Here is a 13,630-nt window from a genome sequence, read left to right as displayed (position 1 = left end):
TTTGGTTATCATAAAACAGTATGATGGGGTTCACAATATCTGATATTCTCAGCTTATTTGCAACAAAGAATGAAATAAAGTAAACTTAGCAAATCACAAAAATGCTTATGCTTACGGCTTTGCCTTTTTTAACAGTGTTCTTTTGAGCCAATAAAATAAACTCTCACCCTCAAAGATGGCATTTGTTTATATTTGTAAAGTTTTGTAGATGTTGTAATTAAATAATGTAACATTTGTTTATTAGAGCGACTTGCTGAGTTATGTCCGCAAGAGCGTAACAAGATAGACGAGGAGAAGCTAGTGGCAGCGAGACGGGAACAGGAAATACGTCAGCGCGAGGAGCAGAAACGGCGTGAGGCTGAGGCAAAGGCAGAGAGGATGGAGAAGAGGCAGCGTGTGATTCAGGTAAGCAACCAGGAAATCTTGTGAGTTTGAAGAGCTAAGGAATGGGGGTAGAGTATGTTCCACCCCTGAGATTAAAAAAAATGACTATTCTGCTTCATATGAGCCTAGTTCTGGAAATCAGGCCAATCAGTGACATCCTGTCTTCCAGGCCAATCAGTGAAATCCTGCCTTCCAGGATTTTGTAAAGAAGAGATCCTTTAAAAAAAGATATTCCATCAAAGTGGAAAGTGTCATCCCAAATAAGCGTGTATGGGCTGCACTTGCTCATCTTTTACAACACTTAACGGGCATGCACTTATCCCAGTATTCCCAGAAGGGGGCTCATATCCTCTGGCATTGTTTGCATTTTAATCATAGGTGTCTTGTTCTGAAAAAACTGGGCATAATGCATGTGCGTAAAGTGCCGTCCCAGATTAGCCTGTGCAGTCCGCATAAACTTGATTTTCGGTAAGAAAGGAATTCCTTCAAACTAAACATACCATTAAAGCGGAAAGTGTCGTCCCTGATTAGCCTGTGCAGACTGAACAGGCTTATCTGGGACGCCACTTTACGCACAAGCATTAAGCCCAGTTTTCTCAGAACAAGACACATAGTGTCATTCTTGCAAGTCAGGTTTTATTAAAAAGATGATTCAACTATTTATACTTTTTAGAAAAAGGTAAATGGTTTGCATATTGGTTATCACTCATAATAATAACAAAATAACGGAATGCATTAGTTACTATATTAAGAAGTTTGCAATGGGATTGCTTTTGTGTAACAATAATTTGTCCGAATATCTTCATAGTTGCACATTATTTTCATTTTTATGAGAGGGACTCTTAGGCGAAATGTCTAATTTTACGTATTGAAACAGAAAATTATTTGATAAATCTATTTATATTCAATTGTCTTCCATGCACATATGAATGCCTTTTTCTTTAGCCTTTTATGCATGTTGGTGGTATCTAACCACGAGCAACTGCTTGATAACTATTTACTGGTATATAACCTTCAGGAGCTTGTACAGACAGAGAGGGACTTCATCCTGTCGCTGAGTCTCATCTATGAAACCTTCCTGGGACCCAATGCAGAGAAGGTAACCATGGCTGGCTTTAGTAATTGTACTTAATTTGTTGTGATCTGCTTGACATTCTGGGATTACACACTCATAGTTACTGGGCAACACTTAGCTTCAGAAGTCTTTATAAATATAATTTTGTATAGCCTAATACTCGTAAATGAGCGTCAACATTGGTCACGAGTATTATGCCATATGAGGCAAGCGTAGACCAGACCAGCCTTAGAAATTGCACATTCTGGTCGGGAACTACACTTTCTGCTATAAAGTCATGCAAAGTTTTATGGTCTCATTAGAGAACAGCATATCTCCTGACCAGACTGTGCGAATGTAATGCTTTCTACATATGGCATAAGAACCATTGTTGCGTGACTTTGCTCAAATTAAAGTTGCATGCAAATTTTGTAGGAAGTATAATTGGTAATGCTCTAACCTCTATGATTCTTCAAATAATGTGTTCATTACTTTTCAAAAATGTTCTTTATTTTTGGAATGTGCGGATCAAACTGTCTTTTATTTGGACCCTAAATATGAAGCCAGAACTTAAATTTATTACAAGAACATGATAAAAATTGGCTTAGATGTTTGAATTTGTTACACATTCTGAATTGATGTGTTTGAAAGAACTATGTTTAATTTTATTATTAAAAATAAAATATATGCTCAGTCAAAACTGACCTAACGGACACTTGAGAATAACGGTCAACTGCTGACAACGGTCAGTCTGGATGCCCCCTACCCCCCCCCCCCCAACAAAAATCGCTCTATATTACACTTGAAAATGATGGTCAATTGTCCATAACAGCCAGTATATTTCACTATGAAAGTTATGGTTGAACTGAAAACAACGGTCACATGTCAGTCGTTTCGCTTCGCGAAAATAGAGAACACAAATGAAACAGGTGCATGCAACAAAAAAAAGTGTATAAGTAGCAATTTTCGGCTGCATTCATAACGACAAAGCATAAACACGTGACAAAGTCTATAGATCTTTATCGCTGATAAGGTGTTAATAACAACAATTAGCTGGCGAGTGTCGTTATAAAAAGGCGATAAAAGGATTAGTGATTGTCTTAACTGTAGTGAAAGTTACACCGTACTTTTGGTTTATGACTACGAATCCGCTTTTATACTTGTTTGGACGTGACGTCAATGACACGTGACAATCTTTATTTAAAAATACATCCCAATGAATGTAATGCGAAGTGTCGGATTTACTGAATGAATGTGATGCATGAATAAACAACAATTCTATCATTGATAAAGTCATAGATTTAAAATAGTTATGAAATTAAATCAATTTATAAGACATTATTCTGTATTATTTAATAGAAATTATTGATGTTATTATGCTTAGTTATCAGCAATGAGCCTTGTTTTAGACTGTGTGCCAACGACTGGGTGGGGTAACGACTTAGCAATCATTCCAACTGACCAACCATCTTAAAAGTGGTGATCCGAGACTAGCGGTCACTCGTTGACAACGGTCACTATGGCCATTTCCCTTGACTGACAGCTGTTCTCAGTTTTACTGTATATCACATTCATTTGGAGTGTTAAATTGATCTGTAAAACCTTAAAGTTATTTTCCTGCATTATATAATGCCCCATCCAAAGTAAGAGATTTTATTATCCCCCGCCATAGGCGGAGGGATATTGTTTTGGCGTTGTCCATCCATCCGTCCGTCTTTTCATCTGTCTTTCCGTCCGTAAAAATTGGTATGAGTATATATGGATAAGAGGATGATGCACGCCAAATGGCATTGTACACCATCTGATAATAATGGAGTAATTGCCCTTTGTATCTTGAAAAATGCTTTTAAATATAAGCTAAGAGCTTTATCTCCATTAACACATGAGCCAGAGCCACGACACTTGCCATTGTTGTTCTCAATCATCTGGGGGTGCTTCACATTCAACACCCATAATCCTAGGGGCTACGGTCAAGGTCACAAATTGAGGTCAAAGGTCACAAATTTGATGAATTATTCATTATTTAGTCATACCTTTACTATGCATCAAGGGATTCTGTAATCACTGTCCACAATTGTTGTCCATTATCTAGCCGAGTGTCAAATATACTTATACCTTTTCTTTTATTTCTACACCCATCCATAAACACAATTTATTTGGCGGGGGATATCAATTCAACAAATTTGCTTGTTTTACTTCCTCCTGGTAATCTCTGCCCCCTCACATTTTGTAGCATCCAGACATGGATGTTGACCACCTGTGTGGCAATGTAGAGGAGGTAGCTGAGGTCTCCCAGAAGTTGCTCACCCGCCTGGAGGATGCCACACAGGGCAAGGACTTCAACCAGACTGTCATAGGTAACCAGCGGGCCTGGTGTCCTTGTACCTCAGCTACTTACAAACAAACAAGAATATGAGCAGTGTCATATGAAAATTATTGTAAAGCAATACGGGCCAGTTTAGCTGGAGACCAGCCTTGGCATTTGCACAGTTTTTCAGATGCTACCCTGTCCGCTAAATTAGGTTTCTTGATCTCATTAGCAGACCTGGTAGTGAACAAAGCCTGATATGGCATATGAACCATTTTCGCATGATGCTGTTCATTAATAGGTCCAAGCCTCTTGTGTCTTTATTATAAATACATATTTCAAGAGAATTCCTGATCTTCATGTAAATATGCCTTTATAAATAAATTGCAATTTGTAAAGCTGTTTTGTTTATTCCATAATAAATAATGTTCAAATGCAGAATAAACGAGTTGCTTAGAAGCTTGGGGGATACCAGTTCATTATATCTCAACTTGTATGCAAACAATGAGGGATTTCATTTAAAATTAAATAAATTTTAATCTTAATGTTAATGTTGATAATAAATGATTTAAGACATTATAACAAGATGTTTTGTAACTTGTTATCTTTGTAAATATATATATTGGGACTTTGTAAACTTGTAAGACTAAGGATTTTATGATTCTATGTTTCGAATAAGTATTAATCTTTTCAATGACATGTTTCATTTTAAGAGACTTCCTGACATGTGCGCGGCATGTATATTGCAGGGACCTGTTTTGTGGCACTTGCTGAGGATATGAAGAACGTGTACGCCCCCTACTGTAGAAACCATGACGACGTGATCACCCTCATTGAGAAGGTGTGTATACCTAGAGTACACTGTGTGTGGCAGAGATTATTCTGGCCTTTAAAATGTAGACTTTCTTAGATTTTGATGCGTCCACTTTCAAAGTTTAGAGGAAAAGAGGGCGGCATATGGAGTTTGTCATTCCGACTTTTCATCCTTCTGTCCTTCCATCACCAGTACCTAAACAAGTATTTATGCTAGTCGGATGAAGCTTTACAAACAAAAATTAAACAGCATTTGAATTTGCTCTCCTCCATAGTGTGCTTCATAATTTTGTAACATATTCCAGGTTATGGCCTTTTCTTATTGAAAAACTGTGTGGGCATATAATGTTTAAATTGTTGCAAGAGGAATGAACCTTACAAACATATTAACCATCATTTGAACTTGGGCACCATATAGTTGTTTGGAACTGTTTTTTTCATAATCCGAGTTATGGTCCTTTATTATTATTATTTTATAAACATGTGTTGAGCGTAACTAAAAAACAAGAGCACCGCATAACGGGTGCCATGCTTGGCTGCGAAAGCTTGTCAGAATTTTTTTATTTTTTTTAGAGGTCACATTGACCTTGAACTTTGACCTTGTGACCCAAAAATGGGTGTGGCATGTAGAACTCATCAAGGTGCATCTACATATGAAGTTTCAAAGTTGTAGGTGGATGCACTTTGATTTTAGAGCAAATGTTAAAGTTTAATATTAGAGGTCACAGTGACCCTGACCTTTGACCTAGTTACCCAAAAAGGGTGTGGCATGTAGAACTCATCAAGGTGCATCTACATATGAAGTTTCAAAGTTGAAGGTGGAAGCACTTTGATTTTAGAGCCAATGTTAAGGTTTTAGCACGACGCCTACAGCGGACGACAAGCTGGCTATGACAATACCTTGGATATTCTCCGAAAACGCCGAGCTAATAAATACTGCTAATGTAACTTAAAAAGAATGCATGTTAACTTACTCATTTGCATAGTTTATTTTGGATCTTTTCAACATAACTGTAGTATGAACATTTATTTAGCAAAACTATATATATAAATTTAACTTGTTTAATTTGTTACTGCAAAAGTATATCTGCTAAAGGTATGCAACTTTACAAACATATTAACCCGCTTGTAAACTTGTGCACCTGCATATTTTTGTCCCCTACTGGTGAAATCGGAGGGGACTTATGGTTTGCGCTCTGTGCGTCAGTCTGTCTGTCAGTACGTCACATTTTTCTGGATCCTGCGATAACTTTAAAAGTTCTTCATATTTTTTCATGAAACTTGAAACCTGAACAGATGGCAATATGGAGATTATGCATGTCAATTCATTTTATTCCTACGTCAAGAATTCTGGTTGCTATGGCAACAAATATAAAAACAAAAGCACCGCATAACGGGTGCCACGCTCGGCTGTGAAAGCTTGTCAGAATGTTTTTTGGTATTTTTTTTTTTCACAGTGATCTTGACCTTTGACCTAGTGACCCAATGCGCTGCATTGAAATAAAATTTCAATTATGACCATGTCAGACATCACTGACAACCAAGGCCTGTGGTTTAAAAGAGATCATAACCAGAGGTTTTTTTTCTTTTTAATAAAATAAAATAGAGTTTTTTTTGTTTTTTTCTTTTTCATAAAATAAAATAGAGTTGATCATGTATCTATGGACATAAGTCCACAGGTATGTAATGAACATCAAAGAAATTATTATTATATCATTTAAAAAAAACACTTTGAAAAATCAATCATTTGGGTTATAAATAATCAAAATAATAAATCTGTACAGTAACTGTGAAAAGAACTTCAATTCTTGGTAAGGAAATATATGAGATTTATAATTATATAAATTACTTCCCTTGAAAATAATTGTCTGTAACAAATCTCTTTTTTTAGTAGCAAATAATTAAAAGCCACTATACTGTGACTGTAGATTCACCACTCAAAATGTGCAGCTCCATGAGATACACATGCATGCCAAATATATAAAGTGGCTATGTTCAATATTGAATAATTTTCTCCCTTTTTAAAGCTTATTACTTCCCTTAAATCTGTATTTTTTACCATAGACCGTAAAGGATGACCTTGACCTTGACCTTTTACCACAATGTGTTTGTCAGAAACAAAATGCCGCCTACTGCACCGCTTTGATTTATATAACAAAAATATATACCTGGGCAGGTCAGATAACTTTGTCCATTTAAAGCTTATTACTTCCCTTGACTTTGTTTTTTCGACCCTGACTTTGTTTTTTCGACCCTAGACCTTGAAGGATGATGTTCACCTTGAAATTTTACCACTCAAAATGTGCAGCTCCATGAGATACACATGCATGCCAAATATCAAGGTGCTATCTTCAATATTAAAAAAGTTATGGCCAATGTTAAGGTTTTAGCACGACGCCTACGGCGGATGGGGGACGACGAGCTGGCTATAAACATAGCTCGGGTTTTCTCCGAAAACAGCCTTGCTTATAAAATAAAAAAATTACTGACAATCGTGGAGTTTCACCAGTAGGGGACCATATTGCTTGGCAATCTCTTACTGGACATATTACCTTGTATAATGTGTAACTCTTAAGTCATTGCTGATACAGTGATGACACCATTCAAATATTTTAACCACCATTATGTACTTGTGCACCTTGGTATTTAAGCCTTTTTTAGCTTACCTGTCACAAATGGTGAGCTAATGTAACCGTGTGATGTCCGGCGTCCGTTGTGTGTGCGTGCGTGTGTGCGTGCGTCCGTCTGTCAACAATTTGTTTGTGTAGACAGTAGAGGCCACAGTTTTCATCCAATCTTTATGAAATTTGGTCAGAATGTTTATCTTGATGGAATCTGGGTTGGGATTGTATTTGGGTCATCTGGGGTCAAAAATTAGGTCACTAGGTCAAAAACTAGGTCACATATGAGTCAAATTATAGAAAAACCTTGTGTAGACAATAGACGTCGCAGTTTTCATCCAATCTTGATGAAATTTGGTCAGAATGTTTATCTTGATGAAAACTGGGTTGGGATTGTATTTGAGTCGTCTGGGGTCAAATGGGGTCAAAAACTAGGTCACTAGGTCAAATAATTGAAAAATCATCATCAATTTGTTTGTGTAGACAGTAGAGGTCACAGTTTTCATCCAATGTTTATGAAATTTGGTCAGAATGTTTATCTTGATGAAATCTGGGTTGGGATTGTATTTGGGTTATGTGGGGTCAAAAACTAGGTCACTAGGTCAAAAACTAGGTCAAATAATAGAAAAACCTTGTGTAGACAATAGAGGTTGCAGTTTCATCCAATCTTTATGAAATTTGGTCAGAATGTTTATCTTGATGAAATCTGGCTTGGGAATGTATTTGGGTCATCTGGGGTCAAAACCTAGGTCACTAGGTCAAAAACTAGGTCAAATAATAGAAAAACCTTGTGTAGACAATAGAGGTCGCAGTTTTCATCCAATCTTTATGAAATTTGGTCAGAATGTTTTTCTTGATGAAATCTGGGTTGGGATTGTATTTGGGTCATCTGAGTCCAAAAACTAGGTCACTAGGTCAAATAATAGAAAAACCGTCAACAATTTGTTTGTGTAGACAGTAGAGGTCACAGTTTTCATCCAATCTTTATGAAATTTGGTCAGAATGTTTATCTTGATGAAATACTGGGTTGGGATTGTATTTGGGTCATCTGGGGTCAAAAACTAGGTCACTAGGTCAAAAACTAGGTCACTAGGTGAAATAATAGAAAAACCTTGTATAAACAATAGAGGTCGCAGTTTTCATCCAATCTTAATGAATTTTGGTCAGAATGTTTATCTTGATGAAATCTGGGTTGGGATTGTATTTGGGTCATCTTGGGTCAAAAACTAGGTCACTAGTCAAATAATAAAAAACCTTGTGTAGACAATAGAGGTCACAGTTTTTATCCAATCTTCATGAAATTTGGTCAGAATGTTTGTCTTGATGAAATCTGGGTTGGGATTGTATTGGGATCACCTGGGGTCAAAAACTAGGTCAATAGGTCAAATATTAGAAAAAACCTTGTGTAGACAATAGAGGTCACAGTTTTCATCCAATCTTTATGAAATTTGGTCAGAATGTTTATTTTGATGAAAACCAGGGTTGGGATTGTACTTGGTTAGTCAGGTGAGCGATTTAGGGCCATCATGGCCCTCTTGTTTCAAAATCAGTAGAGTTTTGAGACAAATTTCAAAACTAGGAGTGTCTGTGTTCTAAGGACACTTGCTAGTTTAGATTCCACTAAGAAGTAAATATCCCTTTTTGGCGTCAGAAAAAAACCAGTTGTTAGATTTGGAAATGTTTTGTTTTTCAAATAAATTTTACCCTTATCCACTCATAAGCAAAGTGAAATTGGCTTTGTGCAAACAGCATAAAACCAAAACAGCCTGCTGAGTAACTCACAGTCTGTTCAGGTTTCATGCTGTTTGCTGCTCATCAGTATCTAAGATTTGGAGATGAAGCCTTAAACACTTGAATCAAGTAAGAAAGGTCTTTAATTAAATATAACTTTCTAAGGGACTACAAATGCTTGAAAGTATGTATCTAAGTGGGATAGAGTTAAGTTCTTTAAGATTATTGCCATGCCTCTGAAATCTTGATTGGGAACCAATTGAGTATCACCTGCATCTCATCTTAATCAAAAAGCTTAAGAGACATAACATCATATAGTTGTTTATATTCGCATACACTTGATACTCGAAACACTTTAAGAGCTAGCCTGACCCACCCTTAGTGCAGAATTAGGCACAAAACATGCAAGCGTCATTTTGCATCCAAGCAAGATACCATAGTGCTTTCAAGTGTCATAATCTGGCTTATGCCTGATGTTTTCTCGCCAGTATGAGGCAATGGCTGAGGTGCAGGCACACATTGAGCGTCAGCTGGATCGCCTGCGTGAGGACCACACTGTGTTTGACCTCGGCGCCCTGCTTATCAAGCCTGTACAGAGGATCCTCAAATACCCACTGCTGCTCAGTGAACTTTGCAAGGTACGCACCTTTGAAGGGTTTGAGCTTTCAGCAGTTTGGTTTCCTCAAGGAATATCAACAATTTCCGTGTTAAATTATTTGGTGTAAGAGCATCCAATACTACCATATGTTCCCTTACACTCTGGATTCTTTTAGATTTACGGTGTACTAATTTGGAACATATTTTTGTGGTCATAAATTCACACAACTTGGATTTAAAAAATAATTATTTGATATTATTGTAGTCACTCTTATGTTTGACATTGTGTGTCCTGCGTTGTCAAATATTAGCTGGTTAACACTCTACAGTCAATATTTTTCACCCAATTATGATGAAACTTGGTCAACATGTTTAATTGTTTATCATGACAATATCTAAGCAAATTTTGGATTATGGGTTATGTGCATTTAGAAAAGGTCACTAGGTCAAATGTTTGACTTTGTTACCAGTGTACAAACAACATTTATTACTCAATCCTGATGAAGCATGGCCAAAATGTTATACTTGACAATATATAGACTGAGTTTTAACCTGGGACAAGTATGTTAAAAACCAGGTAACCAGGTCAAATATTAAAAAAATACTGTAAAGGCCACCTTAATCCTAATGCAACTTGGTGAGAATATTTGTCTTGAACGTGTTTGTCCAAATTTTAGGTCACCAGGTCTTAAAATAGACCCACCACTCTGGAAATATCTAGAGCAAGAATCTGGGTCACTTATGTCCGAAAATTTAGTCATATGGTCAAATTTTAGAACACCCATAGAACCACTCTAGACGCCACATTTTAGACTCAATCTTTACAAAACTCGACCAGAATATTTACCTTGACAATAAATGTTTGTATCTGGTTTAAGTAGAGTCAAAACGTATGGAGGTGTATCTAAAAGTTTTTTTTTAACATTGAAAATACACCTTTTTTGGTAATTATTGCCACTGTTTATTGCTTTTTATTACAAACACAAGTGCATGAAATTTTAATACAGAAAAAGCATATATATTTCTTCATAAATGCAATGAAAGGCCACCATGAATAATTAATGCTACAGCCATTTAAAAATAAAGCATAATTGTATGAAAATACACAAAAATATATATCATCATTTTTAGCTCGACTATTATATATGAAATATATATAGTGGAGCTATCCTACTCGCCCCGGCGTGAGCGTCTGCGTTAGTGTGCAAATGTTAAAGTTTTCGTACTACCCCAAATATTTTCTTTGTCCCTTGACATATTGCTTTCATATTTTGCATACTTGTTTACCAACATGACCCCAACCTATAAACAAGAGCGGACAACTCTATCAAGCATTTTGTCAAAATTATGGCCCCTTTTTCACTTAGAATATGCAGCAAATGTTAAAGTTTTCGTACCACCCCATTTATTTTCATTGTCCCTTGACATATTGCTTTCATATTTTTCATACGTGTTTACTAACATCACCCCAACATATAAACAAGAGCAAACAACTCTATCAAGCATTTTGTCATAATTAATGCCACTTTTATACTTAGAATATGCATATTATTGATAAATCTATGTTAAAGTTTGGGTACTACCCCAAATATTTCCTATATCCTTTGACGTATTGGTTTTATATGCTGCATACTTGTTAACCAACATGACCCCAACCTATAAACAAGAGCAGACCACTGTATCAAGCATTTTGACATAATAATGGTCCCTTTTACACTTAGATAATTGAACATTTTGCTTAAATTGCCATAACTTCTTTATTTATGATCACATTTTATTATTACTTTGTCAAATCAACACTTACCTGAATACCACAATGGATTCCACCCAAACAATACCCCACGCCCCTACCCAGAATCCCTTTCCCCCCCCTTTTTTCTTAAACATCATCTAATAAATTACTACACCCCACATTATACCCCCCTCTCACCCCCCCTACCCCCCTCCCCAATTTTTTTTATTTTTTCCTTTTTTTATTTTTGAAAGATCGTCTAATAAATTATGGAATATGATTAATTTCCCCATGATGGCTTACGTTAAGCACTCGAATAGTGGAGCGCGCTGTCCTCTGACAGCTCTTGTATAGTCATTCAAATTAATATTAATACAAAACTGTTCACAATACCATTTTTTGCATCGTGAAGAAGTGTTATATTATAATAAGAATGCGAAAAGCAACATTTTGATTATGTAATAAGGACAATATTTTCTGTTTTCAATAATTTAATTTGCTTCACCATTTAACCACTGTACATATTCTTGTTTCGTATACATGTATGTAACTTATTTCTAACTTTCAAACTTTCTATTTGTTTATAAGAGGGAAAAAATCGATAATCATATTAGTTATTTACTTTTTTCAATAAAATTGTTTGTATAATTTTAAAAAGGACTTGTTCCCAGATTTTACCTTTTTTAAATGTCATTATTAAATGCTTTAAATTGATACATGGTAGCATCAGAACTATACAGCTCTTGTATAAAATAAGAAGAGTAAGCCATTTTTCCCAACAAACGAAGTTTAGGGGGATATAGGAGTGAACTTGTTTGTCGGTCGGTTGGTCGGTCGGTCTGTCTGTCTGTCTGTCTGTCTGTCAGTCCGTATTAAGTGTCCGCTCTCTAATTCAAGTAGTTTTCATCCGATCTTCACCAAACTTGGTCAGAAGTTGTATCTACATGATGTCAAGGCCAAGTTCGAACATGGGCCTTGCCGGGTCAAAAACTAGGTCACCGGGAATTACTTAATGAGTTTTAAACATTCAGCATGTTGTCCGATCTCTAATTCAAGTAGTTTTCATCCGATCTTCACCAAACTTGGTCAGAAGTTGTATCTAGATGATTTTAAGGCCAAGTTCAAACATGGGCCTTGCCAGGTCAAAAACTAGGTCACGGGGTCACTAAGTGCGTTTTAAACATTCAGCATGTTTTCCGCTCTCTAATTCAAGTAGTTTTCATCCGATCTTCACCAAACTTGGTCAGAAGTTGTATCTAGATGGTCTTAAGGCCAAGTTCGAACATGGGCCTTGCCGGGTCAAAAACTAGGTCACGGGGTCACTTAGTGTGTTTTTTAACATTCAGCATGGTGTCCTCTCTCTTATTCAAGTAGTTTTCATCCGATCTTCACCAAACTTGGTCAGAAGTTTTATCTAGATGATCTGAAGGCCAAGTTCGAACATGGGCCATGCCAGATCAAAAACTAGGTCACAGGGTCACTTAGTACGTTTTACACATTGAGCATGGTGTCAGCTCTCTATTTCAAGTAAATTAAATCTGTTCTTCACCACACTTGGTCAGAAGTTGTAACTAGATGATGTGTAGGTCAAGTTCCAACATGGGCCTTGCCGGGTCAAAAACTAGGTCACGGGGAATTACTTTATGAGTTTTAAACATTCAGCATGTTGTCCGATCTCTAATTCAAGTAGTTTTCATCCGATCTTCACCAAACTTGGTCAGAAGTTGTATCCAGATGATCTTAAGGCCAAGTTCAAACATGGGCCTTGCCAGGTCAAAAACTAGGTCACGGGGTCACTTAGTGCGTTTTAAACATTCAGCATGTTTTCCGCTCTCTAATTCAAGTAGTTTTCATCCGATCTTCACCAAACTTGGTCAGAAGTTGTATCTAGATGGTCTTAAGGCCAAGTTCGAACATGGGCCTTGCCGGGTCAAAAACTAGGTCACAGGGTCACTTAGTGTGTTTTTTAACATTCAGCATGGTGTCCTCTCTCTTATTCAAGTAGTTTTCATCCGATCTTCACCAAACTTGGTCAGAAGTTTTATCTAGATGATCTGAAGGCCAAGTTCGAACATGGGCCATGCCAGATCAAAAACTAGGTCACAGGGTCACTTAGTACGTTTTACACATTGAGCATGGTGTCAGCTCTCTATTTCAAGTAAATTAAATCTGTTCTTCACCACACTTGGTCAGAAGTTGTAACTAGATGATGTGTAGGTAAAGTTCCAACATGGGCCATGGCGGGTCAAAAACTAGGTCACGGGGTCACTTAGTGTGTTTTAAACCTCACCATGTTGTCCTCTCTCTAATTCAAGTAGTTTTTATCCAATCTTCACCAAAATTGGTCAGAAGTTGTATCTTGGTAATGTCTAGGGCAAGTTTGAATATTG

The 13,630-nt window shown here is 36.7% G+C and overlaps 1 protein-coding gene across 1 annotated transcript in view; it reads left to right on the top strand.

The window, feature by feature from the left end:
- The window catches only part of LOC127840573 (dynamin-binding protein-like), a 105,047-nt gene that overhangs the window by 49,725 nt on the left and 41,692 nt on the right, over positions 1-13,630 (top strand). The window contains exons 6-10 of the mRNA XM_052368986.1: positions 245-405; positions 1,403-1,483; positions 3,672-3,795; positions 4,496-4,587; positions 9,400-9,549. Of these exons, the coding sequence (XP_052224946.1) occupies positions 245-405; positions 1,403-1,483; positions 3,672-3,795; positions 4,496-4,587; positions 9,400-9,549 (608 nt within the window). The remainder of the gene's footprint in view (positions 1-244; positions 406-1,402; positions 1,484-3,671; positions 3,796-4,495; positions 4,588-9,399; positions 9,550-13,630) is intronic.

This window comes from Dreissena polymorpha, chromosome 1 (genome assembly GCF_020536995.1).
Source record: "Dreissena polymorpha isolate Duluth1 chromosome 1, UMN_Dpol_1.0, whole genome shotgun sequence".
Classification (NCBI taxonomy): domain Eukaryota; kingdom Metazoa; phylum Mollusca; class Bivalvia; order Myida; family Dreissenidae; genus Dreissena; species Dreissena polymorpha.
This window is presented reverse-complemented; position numbering and strand designations above follow the sequence as displayed.